Source organism: Gymnoscopelus microlampas, assembly GCF_963454915.1.
Source record: "Gymnoscopelus microlampas genome assembly, chromosome: 14".
NCBI classification, from domain to species: Eukaryota; Metazoa; Chordata; class Actinopteri; order Myctophiformes; family Myctophidae; genus Gymnoscopelus; species Gymnoscopelus microlampas.
Genome location: NC_139951.1, coordinates 13,092,447 through 13,108,076, shown reverse-complemented (window position 1 = coordinate 13,108,076; position 15,630 = coordinate 13,092,447). Strand labels below are relative to the sequence as shown.

Here is a 15,630-nt window from a genome sequence, read left to right as displayed (position 1 = left end):
TTCCTTTTTATATATATAAAAAAAACGATTTAAAATAGTGAACCGATCTGCAATCTCACAACGCGAGGCGTTGTGAGATTGTAGAACGGCTTTTTTCACTACTTTTGTCCCACACTCTTGTATGATGAAGTAGGGCATTCATTTGTAGGACATTAATTTGTAACAAAACATTTAAAAGTTTTAACTATAGAGATACAAGGTTTCTGCCGGACACCAACGATACATACATAGTTGTACCTAGGTGGGAGCTGACCAGTACAACCACAGTCTTCTACCGTTGGTCACTGGGAGCTGGACAGCACAACCACCAGTCTAATCCTGTTGGTGACTGGGAGCTGACCAGTACAACCACCAGTCTAATACTGTTGGTCACTGGGAGCTGACCAGTGCAACCAAAGTCTTCTATTGATGGTCACTGATTAGCTCTGTTGGAGCAGGTGGGGGGGTTTAAGTGCTAATTGGTCAAAGGCACCTCAGCAGTAATTATTGAGGGAGGTCATATTCTTCTGGCTGGTGTTGGGGGGGACTCTAACCCAGTGGTTCCGAAGCTGGGGTTCAGGGCCCACCTTGAGGGTGCGCCAAATATCAGAGGGCTTTTTCTGTTTTTTAATTTAAAACATTTTAAACATGTTGCACACAATCATAACTTGCATTTTTTGTGGGGTCATTATATTGTCAAATAATCACAAAAAAAGGTCTAGATGTTTCACAAAGTAAAAGAAAAAGAAAAAAATAAGTTAAAACAGCTGACCTACAAGCTCACACAGTGGGAGCTTGTAAAAATCGTCTATTTTCGCCATTCGTCCTGCGTAAAGTGTACAGGGCTTAATGTCTGAAAAACACAAGAGTGTGTGTGCATGTGTGTGGGGCGGAGGGGAGGGGGTCTTTTGGCAGATTTAAGAAGTGGGGGGCTCCAAGGAAAAGAAGGTTGGGAACCACTGCTCTAACTCAGTGGTTCTCAGACTTTTTCTGGACAAATCTTTCGGGGCAAATCTCTTAAAAGTGTTTGCGGCCCACCCATCTGACCACTTAACACGGCAGTCAATCAATCGATTGTGTTCCGGCCTGGATCAATGGAACTAACATAATATTAAGTTACCATTTATCCGTATCAAAATAAAAATACATTTTCTAAGGTTTTAAAGAAAAAAATACGGACTTTGTTGAGTGTTTTGGCAATTATTTGGGGACCCCACTTGCACTATCATCGCTGTCTGGCAGAAACCTCATATCCATATATTTTGTTAAATGTCATGTTTTTTTCCTGTAGTACTTGATCATACCAGAGTGTCACACAAAAGAGCGTTTTGAGCTTGTAGATCTGCATTTTTTTTTATCCTGAATGGACATATGAGGTTTCCACCCGACAAGCAAACGATATCCTCCCAGCCCACAGTTTGAAAACCACTGCTCTAGGCCAGTGGTTCCCAAACTTTTTAGCTTGAGCCCCAAAAGAGAAATTCGATGTCACCCAAACTAGTGAAAATAGCAGATCTACAAGCTGTTGTGAGCTTCTATATTTGCTACTTTCACTACTTCTCAAAAAAACAAAACAGTTTCATTACATTATTTTGGAAAATGTTAGAATTGTTTTGAATTCATAGTAATTTTTTTTAAAATTGTTTTTGGAGACATTTTTGAAATGTTAGGAAACAAAAAAAATAAAGGACTATTTACTCGTGACCCACAAAAATGGGTCCGCGACCCACAGTTTGAGAACCACTGCTCTAGCCCATTAAAACCGGGAAAGCATCTGTGTCATTTTAGATTTTTTGCGTTGGCTATTCAAAAACGGCAGATGTATGAACATCTGCTATTAAAAAAAAAAAAAAGAAAATCTTGAAAAGTGTAAGAACCACAGATTTTGACGGCGTTTGTAGAATGGGCCTCAGGTCTTAATGGGCCGAGGCCAGGGGTCTTCAACGTTTTCAGGCCAAGGACCCCCTAGCTGAGAGAGAGATGAAGCAGGTACCCCCACTATATTGTGTCTCAGATTAAACTTTTTTTTGTTTACTTGGTCTGCTCTTTTTCCCCCCCTCTACACCTATACCTCTTTGCCAAAAATAGCAGATCTACAAGCTCACGTGAGCTTGTAGATCGTCTATTTTTGGCTAAAGCTCTCCTCAGAAAAGATATGCTAGGGTTCAAAGTGGTTACGGTAAAAAAAAACATATCACACAAAAGATTTGGCGGACCCCCTGTAGTAACTCTGAGGACCCCCTCGGGATCCCGGACCCCCTGTTGAAGACCCCTGAGCCTAGGCGGTGATGCAGCAGCGATCACAGGGCCCCACTTCCCTAGCTGCTGCTGGGGCTAAAGAAGAGGAGTCCACACTGCAGTCCAGACCACCGTCTCAGTACCTCACTGGATCCCCCCCCCCCCCCCCTGCATTTACTGAAACCTCCCTTCACAGCTTCTTTTGTTCAGAAAAAAATAAATAAATACAAAAAACATTTTTTTTTCATTCCGGTAAACAAAGCTTGTATAAATAGTGGTGGTGGTTGCGGCGTGTGTTTTCAGTGGTGACAGAGTGCCCTCTGCTGGTCACCTGAGGTCGAGCACGCTGATTTTTGAGTCCCTCACTAGGACGTGTTTACATACCTGAGAGAGAGACACACAGACACACACACACACACACACACACACACACACACACACACACACAGTGTAAATACAATAAATAATTAACATTTAAATAAATATTTAACATTGTGAAGCGTTGTGAGCATATAATGACATGCCCAAAATAGGGATGCCAGTTTGTGCCACACATAAACAACACTCACTCAAAAAGAATATGCATATACATGTTTATTTTGACCAGCCAGCGACCCACCTGAACCCCCTGCTGTGACCCAATTATGGGTCACGAGCCACGGTTTGAAAGCCGCTGGACTAGATTTGGTTTAGTTGGATCACTAACGTACCGTTTCATGCACACACACACACACACACACTAGTACATACTCACAGAGAACAGGGGAGGTTCTTTAGAGTGTGGGTGAAACCCCTTCAGTCTGCAGCCAGACACCTCACACATACCTGCAGTGGTGAGTCTAAATACACCAGTACTGAGAGAGAGAGACAGAGAGAGAGCAGTATTTAACTTTATTGTTCACTCCCCTTTGTATCGTTTATTAATTGAGGCAAACATCCGAGAGGGATGATTTTTTTTTTTGGGGGGGGTAGATGATTAGCTTAATGTGCAACATTGTTTTCTCATTCAACAGTAAACAAACCAACATACAGTATAAGTGTATAGGCCTACAGGCTATTTGCACATTTCTAAAGTTACAATTTAATGACTTTAAGGACCGCTATTTTCACAATATTTATCTGTGGAACCGATCAAACTAAATGTAATGCCTCAACTCCTACAATTCCAAGTGCTTGTCAGGATGGGGGGGGTCCCCCAGTTCAAATATGATAATTTAGGGGGGTTCCCAGTTCAAATAGGATTATTTTGGGGGGGTCCCCAGTTAAAAAAATATTATTTTGGGGGGGTCACGGCCTGAAAAGTTTGGGAACCCTTGGTTTAGACAGACGCTAGATTTGATGCTTACTTACTGTCCTAGATTCTTTGAAGCACTACAGCGTTTTCTTTTCCCTCTACCTACTTAGCCTGTGGTTTGCTGACTAGAGTTCATGGCACTTACTCTGATTTGGCCCTTGTGAGTCTCTCTGGATAAGTGCATCTACTAAATGGCTAAACTGTCCACAGTAAATTGTAATCAGCGACGGTGAAGGTTAATGTTAGAGGTTAGGGGATAAATGGAAATCAGTCAAGCGGCACTCACAGTACAAGGACGCGTGTGTGTGTGTGTGTGTGTGTGTGTGTGTGTGTGTGTGTGTGTGTGTGTGTGTGTGTGTGTGTGTGTGTGTGTGTGTGTGTGTATATTACTATACTTGTGAGGACCAAACGTCCCCCCACAAGTATAGTAGCATATAAGAAATAGACGTTGTCAGGACCATTTTCCTGGTCCCCACAAAAGTGCTTGTTTTACGATTAAAACCGATTTTTTTAAAGTTAGGTTTAAGGATTAGAGATATAGAGTTATGCCTGATTTACACTTAGTTGCACGCTGGTGTCGCGCACCGAAAAATAGCCGATCTACAAGCTTGTGACATCTATCTTTTCGGCTTCAGTGGTTACGGTTAAAATGGCAAGAAAACAAGAAATGGCATTCGCAAAATCACTCGTCTTAAAATGTCGACGTCGTCACAAGTACAGTGATACAAACTTGTGTGCGCGTGCATGCGTGTTAGTGTGTGTGCGTGCGTGCGCGCTACACCTACTCATTGTGTTTGGGGGCGCAGACGATAGCGATAGCCTCAGGTAGCATGAGCTGGTAGGAGCAGTGTGTATGGAGGTCGACACTGGACAGGAACGCAGTCTGTGTAGGATGGGTCTGGAGAGAGAGAAATAGAATCACTTATTGACATAAACCCTGTATAGCCGTCGGCAGGGAGCGTTGGGCGGGAGGAGGAGGATGGGAGGCTCTACGTCCTCCCGGTGGGGGCTCCTCAGTCCTCCTCACTGGCAGGTGAGTCAGCAGGAACAGCAGTGACAACACACAGAAATGAGGAATTAATTGGCATAATGACAAAATTGGGGAGAAAAAGGGCTTGCAGACCTGCTGTTCTCTTCAAATCCTCAGGATAGTGACAATAGGGTGCAAGTGGTTCATGGAAAGTTGTTATTTGGCCCTAAATGGATGTTACTGGGTGACTATAAACACATTAACATAGTCTTTTTTTCCTTTTTTTAAGGTTAAATGTTTTGGGTTTTATGCCTTTATTGATAGGATAGTTAGTCTGACAGGAAATGGGGAGTGACATGCAGCAAAGGCTGTCGGAATCGGGACTCGAAACCCGCGACGCGCTGCCAAGCTACTTTGGAGCCTAGGAGCCTGGACCGCTATGCCAGTGGTCCAGGCCACACACGTAACATGTCTGTGAATGTCCTATAGGTTCTGGAGACTTTCTGCTGCTCGGTTATTCTTCAGGGCCGTTCAGACAGGGCGCGACACAAGGCCTGCATTCTCGCCTGGTTTCAGCGGTGGTCACACTGGGCTCCTCGTGTGAACACACACACACACACACACACAAAATCGCTCCGCGAGTAAATGCCAGGCGATCTACACCGCTTCAGCTGTTGTCAAATCATTGTCCTGCACGTCGCATAGGGAAAAAAAGTTGGTAACAATTTCACTTAAAGGTCGGGTCTATAATGCATTATAGTCACATTTATAATGCATTGTAATGCTTTTTATGAGGCTTCATAACACTCGTTATAGATCTTTATAGTCATGCATAACAACTTATAACAATGTTTATGAAGTATTATGTGTGCTGTTCAAGCTCAGCGGAACGGTACATTATAATAAGTAAGTTAAAATGAAATATGAATGTGATTATAATGCATTATAGATCCGACCTTTAAGTAAAGTGCTACCAAAAGGTTTACCACAATCCAGCTCTTATCCTAGGCGGGCGTGTGCGTGAAAAGAGCACGTACGTGACAGTTTCACGGGAGTGTGCCCCGCTTGTTGCGCCGACTGTCAAGCTCCCCCGCGCCTCCCTACCTGTCCGCTCGCCCTCTCATTGGAAATGAACAAGGTGCGTCGGTCGCTTCCCATCTGAAAAGCCCTTTGTTCTTCCCCAGAAATAGGCTCTATGCACAGCAGCCATATTGGGAATGAATTGGGCCCCTTCCTTACTTCCTTCACAGGTGTTACCAATGATACTAATGAAGGCTCTGTTCCATTCTGGAGTCATGGTGCTGATATTGTGCATGTTGGCTCACTAGAAACACTAGTGGGTCTCAAAGTGTGGTCCAGGGACCCTCATGGTTCCTTGAGGGGGTGTAACTCTGAGAGTGTACAAATGGAACCAAATGGACCCTCCCGGGTCCATTTGGTTCCATTTGTACACTCTCAGAGTTATGGGGGTCCTTGAAATTTAAAAGTTTGAGAACCACTGTGCTACACTAAATGGAACAGAGCCTTCATTAGTATCATTGGTAACACCTGTGAAGGAAGCAAGGAAGGGGCCCAATTTCTTTCCAATATGGCTGCTGTCAGTGCTGTGCATAGAGCCTATTGCAGAACAATTTCAAGAGTTTCAAATAATCACAAATGGATCCACATCTGTAAAGTGAAAAGACTATTAGCAGCTCTTCTGCAACAGAATCAGAGAAAAGCAGCTCTCGCCTCTCTCTTTCTCCCTCTCACTCTCAATCAGTTCAATTCCAATTTGATGTGCTTTATTGGCAGGAGACAATATTGCCAAAGCAATTAGGTTTAAGCAGTGGACATATTGAACAATCTAACAATAAAACATAATCAAAATTATTCCAGCGAGGTGATGAGACGTGAAGGAGACACACAGACAGATGGTGAGTCTGCTGTTTCCAGGGTGATGGATGCTAGGTTTTACCTCCCAGGAGATATTCCCTTTTGATTTGGTCTGAGGGTGTTTCACATCGTCTACATTTATGTTTCATTTCAATAAAAGACACGTTTCGCTTTTTTTTTGTATGTAACTATAAAATAGAGACGGTTTCTGATTGGTCACAGTGGTCAGGCAGAGTCTGTCTCATTTAGACCTGAGGCCGATTCTAAAAACCTTCTAAATCCTGACCTAAGAGTTATAGTGAAAAACTTCAAATCTTTAGTAAAACATAAAAATACGCACACGCACACACACACACACACACACACACACACACACACACACACACGCACACACACACACACACACACGCGCGTTCCTGGCTTGAAAAGTATAACACAGTATAGGTGTAACGGGTCTAAATGGGTTAAACACAAAAAAGAAATTGTGATCGACAAATTGTTTTCATTATAATATCTCTCTCTCACACACACACACACACACACACACACACACACACACCATCTGTCTCTCTCCCCGTTTCTCTCGTTTTGTTTGTATGGAGGAACTGAAACATGATACTCTGGTTATGTTACCATGGTGATATTTGATGATCTATGATTATGCAAAATGAAGAGGGGCAGAAAGCAACAACAGACATCACTCTATGTGTGTGTGTGTGTGTGTGTGTGTGTGTGTGTGTGTGTGTGTGTGTGTGTGTGTGTGTGTGTGTGTGTGTGTGTGTGTGTGTGTGTGTGTGCTTACATGTATCCAGCCCAGTGTTAACAGGTTGTGTTGGTCCTGGAAGCTGAAGAGTTCCTCAACATTCTCCATGTCACAGAAATCTGGACCAGAACTCTGCTTTGGTACCACCACATGACTGAGGATCAACTCATTATGGGTCTACAGAGAGACCGAGAGAGAGAGAGAGAGAGAGACAGACAGACAGACAGACAGACAGACAGACAGAGAGTTATTACAGTGGTTCTCAAAGTGGGGTCCGGGGACCCCCAGTGGTCCTTCTGAAGGGGTTCCCCAGCGAAATGCGTTAATTCGCCTATTCAAAAAGTAGCTTATCTACAAGCTTGTATGTCATGTTTCTTATTGTAATGTTACAGTGGCATGTTGTCTTAGTGTAATGTGATCCTGTAGTTGCATTTAATAAGACGTTCTGTCTCACCAGTCTTCCACACAGGATTCCACATGTCTCCAGTCCTCTGGCCGTGTTGGAGTCAGCTAGCAGCAGGAAACGATACGTCAAATCTCTGGGGACGATCACCCTCCTTAGACCCTCTGTACGGGGAGCTACACACGCACACACACGTTTGTATTACTATACTTGTGAGGACATCAACATTATCCTCACAAATTCTGCTGTACTTGCGGGGACATGTGGCCCTCACACACACACACACACATTACTGTTCGCCATGGGGAAATTCAGGACAGCAACAGCAGTAAGATTTAAACACAGGATAGATACAGGTAAGAGTAGAGACGATAATAATATATATTTTTTAGCGGTGCCAACCGCTCTAAGCTTGACTTTGTCTCCGTGTCCGTCCGTCCGTCCGTATGAGCGCGGGATGAGCACGGCAAAGAAGCAAACAGCTATAACTTCAGTTTGCAGCATGCCACCAAGTCCAAATTTGGTATGTGGACTTAGACCACCAATAGGGACGAGCATGAATTGATGACGTTATCAAAGAGGGGTCCAGGGACCCCCAGCGCCCGTATGAGCACGGGATGAGCACGGGATTTTAAACAGCTATAACTCCAGTTTGCAGCACGCCACCAAGTCCACATTTGCTATGTGGACTTAGACCACCAATAGGCACGAGCATGAATTGCTGAAGTTATCAAAGAGGGGTCCAGGGACCCCCAGCGCCCGTATGAGCACGGGATGAGCACGGGATTTTAAACAGCTATAACTCCAGTTTGCAGCATGCCACCAAGTCCACATTTGGTATGTGGACTTAGACCACCAATAGGCACGAGCATGAATCGATGAAGTTATCAAAGAGGGGTCCAGGGACCCCCAGTGCCCGTATGAGCACGGGATGAGCACGGGATTTTAAACAGCTATAACTCCAGTTTGCAGCATGCCACCAAGTCCACATTTGGTATGTGGACTTAGACCACCAATAGGGACCAGCATGAATTGCTGAAGCCCCGCCCCCTCTGTCTTCCCATTGGCTGGGCTTTAAAAAGCCATCATTCCAGTTTGCAGCATGCTACCAAGTACAAATTTGGTAAGTGGACTCAGACCACCAATAGGGACGAACTGAAATGAGTTAAGGCCCGCCCCAAAGGCACCGCTTCCTTCACACAGGGTGTGATTTTAAATAAATGAAAGACTTGGGTTTTATCAGGAGGCTGGCTGGCGTCTCCCTGAGGGATAGGGTAAGAAGCTTAGTCACCCGCGAGAGACTCGGAGTAGAGCGGCTGCTTCTTTCAGGGATTAAAGCAAACCGTTGCTGTCGGGCAGAAACCTCTTATCTCCGTATTTTAACTTTTTGTGTTTTTTCGTAAATTAACACCCTACTTGATCATACTACAGCGTCACACAAAAGCATCACAAGTAGCAGATCTGCAAGCCCGAAGCGCGAAGCGACGCGTTTCGGGCTTGTAGATCTGCTACTTTTGCAGTTTCTGAATTTGAATCCTGAAAAGTAAAAGACGAAAATCTGTTTTTTTGTTAGCCCAAGTCCCAATCTGTGGTTTGTCCTAGTCCTGCACACATAGCGCTGTGATTCCTAAAAAAATTGCACCATATTTAGAATGACGTTTCGGTATTATCATCATTCTAAAAAAAACTAGAATTGCTGTTCTACACGTACAACCAACCCGGGGTCTCGGATGAAATGTCAGAGATCATTAGGGTTTCTATGGAAGATGAGTCTGAACATCAAATTTACAATTTAAGTAATGACCCTAATACACTTTAATGGCTTTAAGAGGCAGCTAAAAACCCACTTTTGTGACTTTGCCTTTAACTGATCTCTTTTTAACAGTTTTTTTTATTTCACAGTTTTAATTTGACTCTTGATAGACTTTAACTTATTGCTTTGTTTAACCTGTGTTTTTCACTTGAATGCAAAGCACTTGAAAGGTGCTCAATAAATAAAGATTATTATTAATCTTATAAGAAAGGACTGAAATCAGTCGTGGTGATGGAGAACTTGAGTCCACGTCCTTTGCATAGAAAGAAGCCGATTGAGGTGGTTTTGGGGGCATCTGGTGTCCTCCCCAGGGAGGTGTTCCAGCCAGGCACACCCTGCTGGTAGGAGACCACGGGGAAGGCCGGGGACCAGGTGGATGGATGGGGGAGGGGGTTATATCTCCACACTGGCCTGGGGATGCCCTCGGGATTCCCCAGGTAGAGCTGGCTAATGTGTCACAGGGAAAAAGGGGAAGTCTGGGATTCTCTGCTGGAACTGCTACCACTGTCATCTGACTCTGGATTAGTGGCTGAAAATGGATGGACGGACATGAAGTCTGACACTACACTACACATCTGAGTTAACATATGGTCGCTGTCGGGTGGAAACCTCATATGTCCAAAACTGTTACTTTGCAGGATTCAAATTCAAAAGTGGCAAAAACAGCAGATCTACAAGCTCAAAATGCGCGCATTCTGAGCTTGTAGATCAGCTATTTTTGCTACTTTTGTGTGACATCGTAGCATGACGAAGTAGGGCATTCATTTCACGGAAGATAGAAATAACATAAATAGTTAAAATATGGAGATAAAGAGGTTTCTGCCCGACAGCAATGATTACGTACATTCTATCAATAAATATAATCTGTCATCAGTGAATATTATGCATGAATATACTCCAACCACCACTGGATAAATTAATGGATATCATTTATATGTACAGACTATCAACAGAGAATATGAGAACAAAAGAGGTACAGTATCAACTGGCCTTTAACAGTGAGTATATCAACAATGGTAGAGACATCTGAAACATGTACGTTTACAATGTGTGTGTGTGTGTGTGTGTGTGTGTGTGTGTGTGTGTGTGTGTGTGTGTGTGTGTGTGTGTGTGTGTGTGTGTGTGTGTGTGTGTGTGTGTGTGTGCGCGCGCGCTCTCACTCTGTACTCCAGTGAGTGTGGGGGTGGGTCTGTTGAGGGGTCGCGGCGGCGGCTTATTCCTGTTAGGGTCCGCCCCCGGGGTGCGAACGTGATTTCTGATTGGCTGCTGGGACAGACAAGAGCCGTCTGTCACCTCAGGCACTTTGGGCTCCGCCTGAGAGGAGAGGGGAGGAAGGAGTATATACCATTTTGTTTTTATAACCATCTACCCTTTCACCAGAGGAGTCACAAAATGTCCATATATCGTCACTGTCGGGCCGACAATCTCCAAAACCGTTATTTTTCAGGAAATGGACAAAAAAAACCTGTGTTCCAGTGGATCCAATGTAGTGAATTATTTAGTCACAAGCTCTTGTTATACGTTTTGTTGGTTAAATATTTATAAAATCCACATACACACGTAACCACTTTCACTTACAAACATTTAGAGAAATTGCTGATCACGATGTGTAGCTTGTAGATCGGCTATTTTTGCTACTTTTGGGTGACACTGTTGAACGATGAAGTATGGCATTCATTTACAAGGAAAAAAAACGACATAAAAAGATATTAGATAGGTTTCCATCCGACAGCGACGATATGATACAATTATAAATCTAATTTATATAATACTTGTATAATTTTCTGTCATTCTGACAGATCATCTCTACATTTTAATTCTTAAAGCCGCACCATGTAACTTTCCTCTTCTACCCCGGAATTGAACCCGGTTTCTTAGGCAAGTCCGGAAATGTGTACCATTGATCTAATAGAGCCTGCCTGCTTGCTCAGGGGTTATATTGAATCTTGACCATCAGGTAAAAATTCTTGTCAGATCCTGTGTCTAGGTGAGACATGACCTTTGACATGATCTAAATGCCTCAATAGAAGAGCAGGGAGACAAAATACAGCCACCCCAATTTTATATATATATTTTATAAAGTTATATTGTATTAACATAGTCTACCATACAGATTGGACAAATTTGTATTCATAAAAAAGTTACATAGTACCGCTTTAACGCACCTTTTGCCCCGCCTCCTCTTCTCTCCTATTGGCCAGTTCCTGGCGACGCAACTGGTCCTCGAAGTAGCGGAACTGTTCCGATTCGATCTGCGCCCGCCGTAGAGACGCCACCCTCTGTCTCTCCTCCTCCAGTAGGGAGAGACGCCGTCTCTCCTCCTCAAATAGGGAGAGACGCTGTCTGTCCTCGTCCAATGGGGAGGCGCGCTGTCTGTCCTCGTCCAATAAGGAGAGATACTGGAGCTGTTGGCCACACCCATCCACCAGCCCTGACTGGCTCTGCGAAGAAACGGAACACACGCGTCATTCAACGGAGCCGCTAATCTCAATCACGCTGGGCAAGACCTCACAGATTATTTAAACGGAAGCCAAGACAAAAAACAAAAGAATATACTCCAAAGCAGGTTGGAGTCTATTAATTCCAATGTAAGAGTGAACGTGAACACAGCTTCTGAACCATTCTTTAGCCCCACGTCACTGAACTAAATATTGGACCCAATCGTCACAAGACACACATACAGATTGGACAAATTTGTCCAAATGTGTCAAAATTTGACCAATTTGTTCGTAAGATTTTCACACTAAAATGGCTTTTTTTCAGAGAGACAAATCAGGAGAAAATCAGCTTTATTATCGACCTTTCTCTGTCCCAGCAACACACTCTCGCGGGATCTAGCACCAGTATGTCACGTTATTCATATAATAACATAAGTAATAAAGTCCAGGACATCCTCAGGAACGTTCGCATAGTGTGATCACGCGTGCTGGACTGGACATGACCTTTCTTACACCGTCTGCTTTTCTTCTTCCAGGGTCCCCACACATTTTTAGCAATGAATTTCCAAAACTTTTCCAAAACTTTTCCAGAATATTTAGCCCAATTTCCAGGCCTATATAACAATCATTCGGCGCAATAATGTGTCTCTTACTCCTATGTAGAATGCCCAAAGATAGGCAGTGTAGCAAAAATAAAGTTTGAGACAACCCGTTCGGCGAAAAACTACTTATGTTACATATTTCGTGTAATATTATTCATGTTTATGAAAATGTTTTGTTTTAACAAAATCAATGGCCAAAAACAATGCATAGCCAAATATTTTTCCAGGACCCTTGATAAATTCCAGGACCTTTGATGATGTTTGATCAATTTCAAACCTTTTCCAGTACTGGATTTATTTTTTTTTAATTTCAAAATATTTCCAGGAATTTCATGACCGTGGGGACCCTGTCTTCTTATTCCTGTGTGCGTCTCTGACCAACCAACCACACACACCCCATGTAGGCATATCTGTTTGCTGAGCTGGCCAGTAAATCGTTGCCGTCGGGGCAGAAACCTCTTATCTCCACTTTTTGTGTTTTTTCGTAAATTAATGCCCTACTTGATCATACTACAGCGTCACACAAAAGCATCAAAAGTAGCAGATCTACAAGCTCGAAATGCGGCGAGTGTTGAATTTGAATCCTGAAAAGTACGAGTTTTGAGGTTTCCACCCGGCAGAGATTAAATGGTTGAAAACTCCACTTTGCCTTCTTTGTTGTGATGTGATCGACAACCCAGGGCAAGTGGCCATCATAAATAGCCTAACCACCAGCACACTATCCCCTTTCCTTCATCATAGAAATAATAATGGGATTGGGGTAGAGGAATAAACGGGTGGTTGTGCTCCGCACCCCCCCCCCTCCCCTGGTCACAAGTACTTCCCTATGCACACGCACTCTCACACACACACACACACACACACACACACACACACACACACCTGAGCTCTGAGGTATTCTGTGTGTTCCCTGTTGTATTTCTCCTGCAGCAGCTTTTTCAGTTCCTCTTTACGAGGAAACGCCACCTCTTGAAGTTTCTGAAGAGAGAGAGAGCGAGAGCGAGAGAGCGAGAGAGGCAGAGAAACAGAGCGATACAGAGAAACAGAGAGAAAGCGTCAGAGAAAGAAAGCCAGAGTGAGACAGAGAAACAGAGCGAAAGAGAAAGCAATAGAGACAGAGACAGAAAGCGAGAGTGATACGGAGAAAGTAACAGAAAAACAAATGTTATTTTGTTAAGGATCAACATGGCTGAAGTCATGACACTTCTTCACTGAAGCATGAATTAGGCTTCAGGGTTTTGGTGCCGAACTTCCTTCATGCAGGAAATTAAATGTGATGTTACTTTAATAACATCACTAATGACTGGCGCCAAGGCTGTTATTTGATTTGAGTTTAGATGATAAAAGTTAAAATAAGGAGATAAGAGGTTTCTGACCGACAGAGACCCTAGTCTAGGTTTGAACAGTGATAGGTACCTTCATGATGAGCTGCTTCTCTGGAACATTACACTGCTGGTAGTCTCTGTGACGAGGCAACTTCTCTACGAACAGACTGCACACACACACACACACACACACACACACACACACACACACACACACACACACACACACACACACACACACACACACACACACACACACACACACACACACACACACACACACACACACACACACACACACACACACACACACACACACACACACACACATATATAGCAATACAAATCTATAAGATAATGTAATAATGTACAGTATAGCGACTATTACCAATTACAAACCTATTAAGAGGAGACAGATAAGAGTAGACAGACAGACAATATCAATAGAGCGGGCAGACAATTAGAGCAGTCAGACATATGGTATATATTGCAGACATACATACATGCAGACAGATACAGTATATTACACAGACAGACATATGGAGTACACAGAAAGGTAGAACAGACGAATACAAGCACACTCGCCCCAAAATACGCTCGCCCCGGGTCAAATCTGCCACCAGGTATTTCTAAACGTAACCTCAGTAAAACTATGCCTAAACCTAACCTTATCCTCCGTAAAACGAAAACAAGAATCGCTGCCTGGGGGCAAAAAAATTGGGGCGAGCGTTCCGGTTACCAAACAGACAGACATATACAGATCAGACAGACAGGTGTCAGAGTGTATTCTCACGTGATGAACTTGTTGTAGAGAACGAACGCGTTCTCCAAACTGCCCTCCTCCAGGTAGACGGCGGCCATTCTCTCCATCTCCACCCCGGAGCGGAAGTAGCGGCGGGGGGTGATGTCCTCGTTGATGTCCACGCTGCACGCCATCTTCCCCAGCGCGCGCACGCGCTCCACCGCCGACACAGACACGTCCGTGTACTCCGGTTCCGCCGCCAGCTTCTTCTGTTGGGAGAGTCGAGTAGAAGCCAGTGTTGATTTCGTCGACTAAAACCATGACGGAAAATGTTCGTTGACTACCTTTTTTCACTGACGAAAACTAGATAGAAACTAAACTGCGATGACTAAATACAGTGTCAATTTCGTAAAATCATGAAAACTAGACTAAAATGTTAGCGAGGGACTAGTGGAGAAGAGATCCAGTAGAACTAAGACAAGTCATTTTATGTTTGGTTGCGCTCGGGTGTTGCGCTTTGAAAATAGCAGATCGCGCTGCGACGCCTTGTGAGCTTGTAGATCGGCAATTTTCAGCATGCAACCAAGTATAAAATCAGCCATCAAGGCCCGCCAAAATACATTTCAGTCGACTAAATCAACTGTAGATTTAGTCGACTAAAATCTTATGATATTAAGTCGACTGAAACTAGACAAATGCTATAACGTTTCAGATGACTAAAATATGACTAAAACTAAACTGGAATTGTATTCAAAAGACTATGACTAAACCGCCACTAGCCGTTCCGGTCTAGCAAAGATAATAAACAACTAAACTTTATTTCTGTCTGATTCTGAGGTAATCTTCTGGACCACTTTTCAGGCCACGACCTGACAAGCACTTGGAATTGACTCAAAAGTCACTTTAGAAATGTGCAGATAACGTGTTTATTGTAGTTCAGACATCAATGCAGTAATCTCTCTCCAGTGGTCCCTACGACATACTAGCGTCAGGTCCAGGGGGTGTACTTGTACGTCAAGCTGCCTCACGCTACAGAAATAGGAGATAGGATCCTGACCTATGGGGCCACATGGCTCGGCAAGGCTTACTTATTGGTAGAGGACATATAATGTACGGACTGTAGCTTTAACTTGAACATCTCTCTCTCTCTCTCTCCCTCTCTCTGTAGGGGTTCTGTACATCTGCCTT

At 43.7% G+C, this 15,630-nt stretch overlaps 1 protein-coding gene across 4 annotated transcripts in view; it reads right to left on the bottom strand.

Annotated features, from left to right (window-relative positions):
* Positions 1–347: 347 nt before the first annotated feature.
* The window catches only part of stambpl1 (STAM binding protein-like 1), a gene marked incomplete at its 3' end in the record, with an annotated part of 37,081 nt that continues 21,798 nt past the window's right edge, over positions 348–15,630 (bottom strand). For 2 of the 4 annotated variants that reach the window (XM_084078767.1, XM_084078768.1), the window contains exons 3-12: positions 14,494–14,711; positions 13,792–13,867; positions 13,258–13,353; positions 11,501–11,776; positions 10,496–10,649; positions 7,574–7,698; positions 7,159–7,296; positions 4,297–4,409; positions 2,972–3,071; positions 348–2,601 (exon numbers count right to left, since the gene is read on the bottom strand). In XM_084078767.1, the coding sequence (XP_083934893.1) occupies positions 2,545–2,601; positions 2,972–3,071; positions 4,297–4,409; positions 7,159–7,296; positions 7,574–7,698; positions 10,496–10,649; positions 11,501–11,776; positions 13,258–13,353; positions 13,792–13,867; positions 14,494–14,711 (1,353 nt within the window). Of the gene's footprint in view, positions 2,602–2,971; positions 3,072–4,292; positions 4,410–7,158; positions 7,297–7,573; positions 7,699–10,495; positions 10,650–11,500; positions 11,777–13,257; positions 13,354–13,791; positions 13,868–14,493; positions 14,712–15,630 lie in introns of those variants that run through there. The other 2 variants (XM_084078769.1, XM_084078770.1) reach the window with 2 other exon arrangements.